The sequence below is a fragment of the Lepisma saccharinum genome, chromosome 20, assembly GCF_977018435.1.
Source record: "Lepisma saccharinum chromosome 20, izLepSacc3.1, whole genome shotgun sequence".
Lineage (NCBI taxonomy): Eukaryota > Metazoa > Arthropoda > Insecta > Zygentoma > Lepismatidae > Lepisma > Lepisma saccharinum.
Genome location: NC_139248.1, coordinates 682,243 through 694,291, shown reverse-complemented (window position 1 = coordinate 694,291; position 12,049 = coordinate 682,243). Strand labels below are relative to the sequence as shown.

The following is a 12,049-nucleotide window of genomic DNA, read 5'->3' as shown; positions in this document are numbered from 1 at the left end:
GTAGTTCTTTAAATTTGGCACACACAGGAGCTTTACTACATAAATTTTTCAGTGAAAAAAGGAGGCTCAAGCAGGACTCGAACCTGGGTCTCTGGCATACCATGCCATTGCTCTGCCACAGAGATACCGAGCTGGCCTGGCTTCGCATAATTTTTGGCTGTCGCTGTTTTACCTGTGTGGAATCGTCTCTGCAAGTGCTACTGCAATGGGATCTGTTGCCTTTGGAACACTGTGGTCATCGATGTTGCCTGGATCCTTCCACAGCTAAAACAGCGACAGCGAAAAATTGGGTGAAGCCAAGCTGGCTCGGTAGCTCAGTGGTAGAGCAATAAATGGCATGGTATGCCAGAGACCTGGGTTCGAGTCCTGGTCAAACCAGTAATGTTGTGTATTTATCCTCAACATTGTTGGCAGCAATCTAAACCTTAAAATATAGCTTCAACACCAACACTTTGCAAAATCCAACAAGAATCTAAAAAATATGATCTAAAAGTACATAAAATGAACAATTGAAATCCTCAATGCAATTCTACTACTATCTGCAGAATTTTCACTACAAATATTAAATCAAAATTGCTTTCCATAATCCATATATATATAAAATGGATAAAAGCAAGGAGGGCCAAAAGGGCTAAGTAAAAATCAAAGAAGGTAAAAGGAAACACTCACCGGACAGTAGAAAAATTCAAAATTTTCGCTAATTTCATAGCATCATCGGTGTGAGGAGAAAGAGACAGAACCGGAAGTTGGGGCCCTGCAGAGGTGCCAGGTCCCCATCGAAGAAGAAGCGGTGCGTAGAACGAAAAAAACACTGTTTCATCACCAGGCTCGTCGTAAACTGTGAGTGTGTGGGATGAGCTGGGCGGGAGGGATGGGATGGCTTGGCATTACTGGGTGGCCTTGTTCAAGCCAGGTGGAGTGGTTGCACTCATGGCCGATATATAGGCCCTCTCCCATCTTTTGCGAACAGAGGTGTTGGCTGGTTGGGGTAGGAGATGGATAATCGCTACCCGGAAGCAGTCGTTGAAACTGATGTGGTGGTTGGTGTGGACGGCGACAGTGAAGTCCAGGTTGTGGGTGGAGGAGCGGTGGTTATTGATGCGGAGGTTGAGGGCCGTTGATGTTTCCCCCCAGGTAAAAATCACCACAGATGTTGCAGGTGAGGATGTAGATAAGGTTTGAGGCATGGCAGGTCCCTTTAGGACAACACACAAAATTATACTGGCCATAGTACCAGTCGCCAGAGCCTCGTTAGTCTACAGTCCAGGGTGTACTATGTGGAAGTGAGATTGACTTTTTGGCACCTACGTGGAAGGTACCCCTTACACCCCAAAAACACTTATTTGATTCAAAGAAGTAGCAATCTTAATAAATTATGTAAAAGATGCATTTTTACATGCAAAACAAATACATAAGGAAAAAAATACTTTTTAAATATACCTTTTCAATACTAAATTGTAATTGTAACTAAATTCTGACCACATTTTTCAAACAACGAAATGGGATGTTTTTCGTATATTTCCCTGAAGAAAACCCGGAGGAAAATAGGACGGCAAAATGAAGACATTTTAATATAAATACTGTTTCATCATAAATACTTATGTTTGAAAACTAATTAATTAAATAAATAAGTACTGTGTAAATAACTTATGCAATATGGACCAGGCAGTCCTTTAGAATTAGAAGGGATTTTACCGATCAATGGATCTTCTTCAGTATATCCTTCTTATCAAATAACATTTTGTAAAAGTTTACACCTGTATGATTAAAGTTCACCCTAATCAATGTAGCTTTCAAAGTTTGTACTGAAAGAATGTTCTTGTCACTTTTCCACAAACCATTCATGTATGAAAACTCTTGTTCAGTGAGAGTATTAGTCCAGGTAAACAGAAAAGAAACTCCAATATTTTAAGAAAATTGGAATGTGACACATAGTTGAAATTGAAATGTGACATAATTTCTATACAAGAATTCCATAGTTCATGATAATAGTAGAGAAGATGTACTGTTTGCAGTAATTCTATGCCTATTAGTCATTGTCACAAAAGAGGGACATTTTTGCGTACCATTGTACATTAAAAAAAGATTGGGACAGACACTCAAATAGAAAAAATTGGAATGTCCCAGCTAATATGAGACATCTGGACACCTTACACATGGTTCACAGCAGACATGTCATGACTTCAGCATTGAACTTGCATCATATTTTTTTTTTAAAAAATGTGGAGAAAGGCCATTGATGATGGTGGTGATGAAAGAATTTCCCAGGAATTGTGAATGACAGCATTCCCTTGGAATGTGTACTTATTGCACAACCTTCGAATGGAGTTCCCAGTGAAATGGCTACATCTGTAACTTTCAAATATATGCAGTTTCTCGACCAAAATGCATCTAATCCTTCGAATTACAAGTCAAAAAAAGGTCAACTTTCTCATTTTTCTTTCAGCATTGTTTTTCCCAAATTCTTCTTGGAGCTGGCCAGCAATCAGGCCAGAGTGGCATCATGGCACAGACGTCACTTTTGCTCCTGCTTCACGATGGAAAGAACCAAAAAGGTTATCCTGTGAACCTGGGGATGAAGCTCCACCCGTCAGGGTCAACACGACAGAGAGATTGGCGAGATTTCGGGAGCAGCTCCTTGCGAGAAATTTAGATGCATACATCATCACCACCAGTGATGACCATCAGGTTTGTTCATTTGTTTCCTTACTGAACATTGCACGTATTTGCTTATAAATATTAATTAATCGCACTGATGGGAAGTTATGACTGGTTTTCATTGCTTGTTGTGAAGTGATTGACTGTATTTACGTCAAGCGTAAGTTAAAAAGAAGTTGTGTGACTAGTACACAGACTTTGATATTGTGCACCAAAAACTCATTTATATGAATCATGTTTATGTAAATTATTTTAGTTAAGAGGTTTTTTTTTGGTTTAAGTTTGACTTTGAATATATAATATCTCAAAAAGAGAGAGAGAGAGAGAGCCCTATTCTATGTGTGGTGTTCCGTATAATAACAGGTATCCCTTGAGATACCTGTTAAGCAACAGATGAACTTTAGCTTAAATTTAATAATCAGTAACCAGGGGAGCCCTTGGTAGACTTGTGATTTATTTTAATGATAAATGGTCAGACACCATTGAACGACATATTTATTCATAAAAAACACTGCTTGTGGCATAGCTACCAACAAACATGAGCATTTCACTGTACATAACACACAAAAAGATTCTATACTTACATACCAGCCATTTTCACATTATACTTTTCATACCTGGGGCTGCACACACACTATTTCACCTTTCATAGCCACATCCCGACACATGGGCAATTTTGGGGTACACAACACTAAAAAATGGGAATTCAATACTTCCTTGGTGTAACAAAGGCTTTGGGGGGAGTGATGGATGAGTTTTCTTGCATGGATGGCTGAGAACAACTTTGATATTAGCTGATATCCTATGGATGCTGCTATGGCGTCAGTTCTGCCGACCATGTGGTCTGGATTTCCACTTTGGATGAGGGACACAAAAACTCGCTATATTGCCGAAATTTTCACTGGGATCATTAAATGCTGTTTTGGACACAATATCCCACTTGGTCACACACACTTAGGTCCATGTTTACTATAACTGGACCTTAGATCCCTGCAGTAGCGTACGCAGGATTTCGTCAAGGGGGGGGTTATTTCTAAAACTTTATCCAAGTTCACATTACCTTTGATTTATTATACTTTAATTAAATAATAATAATCCCAATTAATTAATAATACTTATAATTAATTAATTAGCTGAATTACTAGTAATAATACTACTAATACCACTACTACTATTATATAGTAGAGATCTACATAAATATACCATTTATGAAAACAATAGAAAGAAATTACTTTCTAATCATTCAATGTTTATCAAATCCTGGGAGCATTTTTTTGTTTTTGTTTTTGTTTTTTGTCTGGTCAACGAGGTGAGACATTTTAAGGGTGAAGAAAATCTATAAAACAAGAAAATATATTAAAATAAATTGAAATAATTAAAGTATGGAACTCATCCAAGAAGCTGCGGTGGTCTGGTCGGTAGAGCATCTGACAATCACGCGGGAGATCCGGATTCGATTCCCGAAATTGGTTGGAATTTTTCCGGCTTCTTCCCCGCATAAATGTCCCCGATAATTCACATCTGGATTGTCTCACTGTTCTTACCAACAAAACATTTTCCAATAGTTAAGCTTATTGTCGTTTGAATAATTGTCTAGTCAACAAGGAGACATTTTACAGAGAGACATTCAAACGTGCTGCGGTAAATAATACAATGGGAAGGCAGACTGGTGACTGTATTCTTGTCCGCCTAGCCTTTGTCTATACATTAGCATCTAACAACGAACCAAGAACTTTCTTTAGTTAATTCTCATTGTTCACTCAAAAAAAATACATGTTCGTTGAACACTTGCGTACGTAGAGGCATGGCCGATGGTTAGAGATGGTTACTTTTGGTAAATAAAAAAGCAAAATTTCAGTATAAAAACAGAGTCAATTTCGGGTTCAAAAGCTGTAAATAAAATGAAATTTCGCTGTTATAGCGGTGAAAAAGCGGTATATAAAATTACATTTTGGTTTTAAAAATGTGAATATAATCCCATTGATTTAAAAACTGCACTATTACACAAAATAAACATATCCCTTCTAATAGCACATTAAATCATTACCAGAATATTAAGTTTATTCCTGTATAGAGGAGTCCATTTTTGCTTTTCAAATATTTACAGCATAATTAATCCATTTTCCGTGAATTGCATAACACACAGGATACTTCAGACTTCAGAAAGTGTCGCGTAAGTATATAAACGGTAAATTTCGTGTTTAAGAGTCTATTTCGCATTTTGCAGTTCATTTCGCATCATTTCGTGACAAAACAGGGTAGGAAAATGCACCTCACACCTTTCAGAAACCTTAAAAATTAACATTGCAATGTGTTATTTCAAATTTCGTTTTCTTTTTGTCAAAAACGAAATATGCATGCCTCTACCGATGATGTTACAGCCCCTACCAAAATTTTGAGAAAATCACAATTTTCAAATAAAAATCCGTTAAGAACTTTAAAAAATCAAAATGTGTAAATACGACACCTCTTTTAAAGTGAGTTCCGATTACCATTTTTGTCTTTGAATACAATTTTAATAGACTGAAAAGCTCCAAAAATACGAAATATTTTATTATGCATCCTGCCCCCCAAAACGAAGCCATGTGTTATCCACATTTACTATTCCAGCCCCTCCCCCCAAAACAAAACTGCGTACGCCAGAGTATTGAACATTGTTGCAACTGAAATACAAAACATTTTATTTCTCTCTTAAATCATAGTTACCCTCATATTTCACTTTCAAGAACCTGTGCTTATTTTCAAGGCATCACTCTGAAAGACGCGTGTGCTAGGAATGCTGTGCTTTTCTCCATGCTACATCGAAATAATAATTCAAATTATTATTATTATTACTAGTGGTAGTAGTAGTAGTAGTAGTAGATGTAGTAATAGTAATAGTATTGTCCCAGATATTTGACTGTGGTAAATTGGCCATTTAAATTTTTTTCCACAGCATTTTTCATATTATTTCACAAGCTCAAGGGGGGGGTTTAAACCCCGTAACCCCCCCCTTGCGTACGCCACTGGATCCCTGTTTCCCTTATGCATCCTTTGTTGCTGGCATAGGCAGCCATTAATACACTGGATTTTGCCAGCAACTTCACAGGTGACCTGCTCTCAGGTGGGTCTGGAATACAAGTGAGCTCGAATGGCAAGCTCAGAACACACAATAGGCCATCTGAAAGTCTGCTCTGTGACGTCACAGCCTTGAAGGCTTCTCATTGGCCAGCTGGAGTCCTCTGAGACTTTTGCTTGTTTGTGGGAGAAGTGTCACTTTCTCCCACCAGATGGCAGAGTTATCAATTGCTTGAAAAGTGTAAACAAAAGTGTTTTTTCACACTTTCTGGCTTAATTATGCCAGATAATTGCAACTGAATTTACTTTTAGTAAATTAGGCATTATTTTAGCTATGGGTAAGTGTTTTCTTTGATTTTCAATAAAGGATAAAAGATTTAGTAAATATGTAATTTGGAGTACATGGTTTTTGGTACTCAAGATGGCTACTGTCAGCCTAAAAATTGTTGATTCTTTATAAATAAGCCACTTCTACGCCTCCCATGAGTGTAACAAATGGTTGGTACACATTACCCATGATTCTAATTGGGGGAGGGGTATAAGTCTCTGGGAAAATAGCTCTCACAAGCTTTCTCTGATGCTAACCTTAAGTCCCTTGTACTTAGGTTATGGTCTGTGGTTATTTATGTGTGGGCATGTATGCCCAATGCTGATTGGTCATATAGTAAATTTTTGAAAATGCACAAAAACATTTTTCAGTCCTTATAATCAATATTTAATAGTGTACACAAGTGTTGAATGTTGATTTAAGTCCACTTTATGCACAGATAGGTTAATCGGGACTGGGCCTACAGTTTAAAGTAAAATCCAAACTACTGTGCAATGTGCCTCCACTGGGATCGAACCCAGGACTCATTTACACAAGTGGTTCCACATGTCATAACAATGTACAAGATTATGCAGTACTGTGTATCAATATAGAAAAGGCTTTAAAAGTTGTTGTCTTTATAACAAGGGTAACACTAGTTTTGACACCCACTGTATGGTTGACAAGTGAACTGTACTGGTTGCTTTGGATGTACTAATGAGTCATCACATTCCTATTGAAACAGTATGCATTTAATACAATGTATTCCGGATTATCCCAAATAGAATTTCAGTTCTGATTAAATATAGGATCAGCTCAGCCCTAAACATAGTGAAACGCTGATGCTTATTTCTTCATGTTTGAACTTTTTGCCATTGGAGTTCCATTATCAAAGTGTACTGTCTTCAATGCCACAGAAGTAAATGCTTGAAACATATCTGGACCATGGTATTCGAAAAATAATCTCTGCCGGATTGATTCTGTCCTCAACATTTTCCTCACCATTGCTCTCCTACCTTCTGAGGCACCTCCATAAAACAGATAGTGTGTCAGATATAAATATCCAACACCACACACTCGTTTCGAATTAGCAGACACGGAAGTTTTGCATAAAATCATGAATGGCAAAATTAAATCCAAATTTCTGATCAGCAAATTTCATCTACGAGTACCCACATGACCAACTGCAATGTAAAGCTCTTTCACAATCCCACTACAAGACTCTCCTTTGTACAGCAGTCTCTTTTCTACAGGCTTCCTAGTTCTTATAATAACCTGTTTCATATCCTTGCCAGAGCACAGTTTCAGAAAATTGTTAACAATGTATGTGTATTTTTTTTCTATTGTTTTGTTATTATTGTTGTTCTCCTGCTGTCACTGTTTCAGTATAAAATAAATGATCATTGAGTACTGCATGTGAAACTTTATATAAAATAAATAAATATCTTCCCTCAGCATTAGAGGCTTGTGGAACACTCACCTGTCTCTCCCTTCCAGAGCGAGTACATACCGGAGCATGACAAGAGGAGGGTCTACATCAGCGGCTTCAGTGGGAGTGCAGGGACAGCTGTCGTAACGGCCGATGCTGCTGCTCTCTGGACGGACAGCAGGTATTTCCTGGAAGCAGATGAACAGCTGGACTGCAATTGGCTGCTCATGGAAAGCGGAATGCCCGGGGTAATGTACAAATGGTCACAGCAAGTCAACTTACTAACAATATTGTTAACGTTCAGATGCGGATGCCATGTTACAAGTTGCGTGTGCATTTATGGTCTTGGTACATTTTTCTGTGTTGAGAATTACAAAGGGAAAAACAAGACAACATTCCACTGACTTTGAAGTTCTGAAAAACTTTGAAAAGACCATTTATTATTAATTGTTTTTGTTCTTGGCAAGGTTAGGAGCTTTTTTATTGGGGAATATATCATACAAATTCTTTCTCATTCATTTTTAATTTTTTAAGATTATTGAATAAATTTCAGTCATGTGAACAGCATATGCTGTTGAAGATTTAACACTTTTTTGATTAGTAAAATAAAACAAATTATGAAAATTTAATTTGAATTATCTGAAAACCTGCAAAAGTTAGGGAATTTATTTTGGCACAATAATTACGAATAGGCTGTAGCTAGAGGGAACAAAGAACAAATACAAATATTCTTTACATTTCCTGAAAACAAAAGAAATTGAAGGTAGTTCAGTTGATTTTGAGGGCACTGTTAAATGTGGATTGTTCCTTGTGAAGTTATTTATTGATTCCTGCGTAGGTGCCATCAATAATCGAGTGGTTGGGAACTGAGCTGGAGGAAGGGAGTTCCGTCTCAGCCAATCCTCGAACTGCCAGCTACCTTGAGTGGACATCTTGGAAGACATCACTAGGTAAATTTTGTTCAGTGTTCAGTGAATGTGACATTTTCTTGCATAATATATTTAAGCTTCCTGGTTCCCGTAAAACAAAATACAGTACAAGACAGTATGTCATATTTTTGAATGCCTAGTGGTAATTCATGCTCTTTGTTGATGTGTTGTATTCTCGTAATTAGTAGAAATTTTTATGTGGTCATTCAATGGGAATTTTACAAGTTAGCTCTTTTCAGTTTGTCCCTTGTAAGTAGTGTAGTGCTCATTTATTGATTGATTGAGTTGGAGTTTTAAGTCCACTTTATGCACAGTAAGGCTAATTGAGACTGGACCTACAGTTTAAAGTGGGTTCCGAACCATTTGTGCCTCCATCGGGTATTGACTCCTTGTTTGGAAGGCAACGATGCTACCACTGCACCATCGAGTGCTCATGTATTGTTAGTGTTGAAGGCCAGTATTAATGATACAAATTTTATCTTTAATTGTTACAATTGTTATGAACAGTGCTTTTTTCCTGAGAAGAAAATGTTCCAGTACGCTTCAAGTTTCTTTGTTATTGTGTTCATCATGAGATCAATTCAAAATATTGTTGTATGTTCACAAATGATAAAATGAACTGCAATAATTACCGTGGAATTTCTCTACTCTCAACAACATATAAAATATTATCTAACATTCTTTTAACATATGCTAGTGAAATTATAGGTGATTATCAATGTGGATTTAAACGCAACAGATTAACTACAGATCAAATTTTTCACATCAGACAGACACTTGAAAAAAGTGGGAATATAATCAAAATGTCCATCAGCTATTCATTAATTTCAAAAAAGCATATGATTCGGTCAAAAGAGATAAATTATATAATATATTAGTCGACTTTGGAATACCTAAGAAGCTTGTTAGTATGATAAAAGTATGCACCAGTGAAACAGAAAGTAAAATTCGTTTGGGTATTACTGTGTCTGACAAATTTACAACTCATGATGGGTTAAAACAAGGAGATACATTATCTCCATTGCTCTTTAATTTTGCCTTAGAATATGCTGTTAGGAAGGTAAAAGAAACTAAAGAACGACTAAAATTAAATGGTGTGACTCAGTTGTTAGCATATGCAGATGATGTAGACTAACTAGGGGATGATATAAATACAATTAAGAATAATGCTAAAATATTTTTCAAAACTGCTAAAGAGATAGGTTTGGAAGTTAACAAAGAGAAAACTAAATATATGCTTACAGGCCGAAACCAAGTGTTAGGTAATAATCAAAATCTAATTATTGACAGTGGCGTAGCATGGACATTTCGGGTGGGAACTCCAAGTCCGAAGGAAGGGTCGGCCCTTTCTTGCTTAATAATTTACTTATAGTATTAGTCGCCACAGGTATTGTTTATTTGCCTGAAGTCAGCTGGGTTTTCAATAAAACATCATATATGCATGTTTTAGCTAGAAAATTAGATGCCTCACTATGCCACAAATGTTTTGAACTCTTGTGTTTTATACCTTTTTTTATATTTTTCTGCATGACGCAAGTCATTATAAACCTGCCTGAATCACAAGCGCCTCTGCACAACATTAGACGTCATTCTTGTGGGTGATCCAACGACTGTTTGATTTGGTTTATTTTACTTCGCTTTTCTACCACTTTTGGTTAATTGCGAATATGCATATGAGTGATGATATTGATGAAGGGACACTGACAAAGAACACCCGTGCTCACGCCGTTATTCGAACCAGGGACCTCTGTCGTCATGGCGCACTGTGCAAAGCACTCTGACACGGAGGTGGGTGGATGATCCAAATATCATACACTCTACTGACGTAACAGTGCCGATTAGTAATTCAGACCACTGTTTATTGCATCTTGGAATGGTGATAAACATTTTAAAATAATTTTGTCCAGAGACAATTCGTTGTTAAGAGTTTTCAAGTGAATGGTAAACATTTCCATTGACACAATATAAAGCAGTTAGATAATAACGAAAAAAATAATAACAATAAAAAAATAATAATAGTTTTGCGGGTTAAGTGGTAGAGCAGCCACAGGCTGAATTTCTACCACGAGGACTTCACCAAATTATTTGACAAAAACTGTGTTGATCTTTTAGTTTCTAATGCACATCGCTGTTCGTGCGATAAATTATACAATGCAGTGGCCATTAAGAAGCGGTATATTTGAGATTGGTAAAGTTACGTCAGTCAAAATTGCATATTGTAGCATCACATAGCACGAGTTGCATGAGCGCGAAGAACCAGGTAGGAATTCTACCACTGTCGTCTGCTTCAGAAGGCAGGAAGGGTCACATGAACCAATCACGGTAGACCTCTGCTGCTCTGTACTCTGGCGTATGAGAGAGCATTTACGCGTGTGCTGTAGAAATCGAAGCTTTCCCTCCAGAAAGGCAGCAAGAAATATAGAGTTCTTTACGCTGAACCTGCTCGGCGTCCGGCCAGGAAAGGCATTGAAAAAAGATGCTAGAACGAGTGTTGAGAGTGGAGCGTTGGAAGCTAATTGTGAAAAATAGCTATTATAATGCCATGAAGGTTTAACATATATGAAATTAGTCAAGTTTTACCACAGCATTTACACATTTTTTAAAAATTTTAAATCTGAGAACGCCGGGCGTACTATAACGCTATGCCACTGATTATTATTGATTGCAATTCATTTGAACCAGTTTCCAAATTCAAATACTTAGAAGTAATATTAACAAATAAAAATTATATTAAAGAGGAAATAAAAAGTAGGCTTAATTCAGGAAATGCATGTTACTTTTCTCTACATAAACGTTTTTCTTCTCGTTTAATATCTAAGAAACTAAATGTTAAAATATACAAAACAGTAATTTTGCCTGTAGTATTATATGGGTGTGAAACTTGGTCTGTTACATTGAAAGAGGAACATAAATTGAGAGTATTTGAAAATAAGATCCTTAGGAAAATCTTTGGACCTAAAAGGGATGAGGAGACAGGTGAGTGGAGAAGGTTACATAATTTAGAACTACATAATTTGTATTCATGTCCAGATATTATTAGAATAATTAAATGAAGAAGACAGGTGGGCAGGCCATGTGGCACGAATGGGAGAGGAAAGAGGAGTTCACAGGATTCTTCTTGGGAAACCTGATGGTAAGAGACCTGTAGGAAGGCCAAGACGAAGATGGAGGGACAATGTTGAGATGGACCTAAAGGAAATCGGTAGAGATGGAAAAGAGTATATAGATTGTGCTCAAGATAGGGACAGATGGAAGGCCTGTGTTGCTGCAGCCATGAACCTTTGGGTTTAAGAAGGCTAGAGAGTTAGTTAGTTAGTTAGTTCACAAACGATCATGCATCCATGTAGTTACACACAAACCCATTTCTTTCACTAAGATAAAATGATATTAGTTTTATTCTCACCTATAAAAATGTCCCGGTACAGCATACTTTTGCATACATACTGCCTGAAAAAACCCTCTAGTTATGAACAATACATTTTGATAATGCATAACTTTCATTTTGTGCTCTCATAATGAAACAAAATTAATAAAATGCACAAAAGTATTTATTTGCACATTGAAGCAAATTTTACATGCTTCAACTACAATTTCTAATACACACCCTTCAGAGCTAATGTACACTTCCCTTCACTATATAAGCTGTACCAAACCATATTCTTGCAAATA

At 36.9% G+C, this 12,049-nt stretch overlaps 1 protein-coding gene across 1 annotated transcript in view; it reads left to right on the top strand.

The window, feature by feature from the left end:
• The window catches only part of LOC146003335 (uncharacterized), a 30,898-nt gene that overhangs the window by 118 nt on the left and 18,731 nt on the right, over positions 1 to 12,049 (top strand). Inside the window, exons 2-4 of the mRNA XM_083141614.1 lie at positions 2,447 to 2,688; positions 7,520 to 7,699; positions 8,290 to 8,401. Of these exons, the coding sequence (XP_082997740.1) occupies positions 2,447 to 2,688; positions 7,520 to 7,699; positions 8,290 to 8,401 (534 nt within the window). The remainder of the gene's footprint in view (positions 1 to 2,446; positions 2,689 to 7,519; positions 7,700 to 8,289; positions 8,402 to 12,049) is intronic.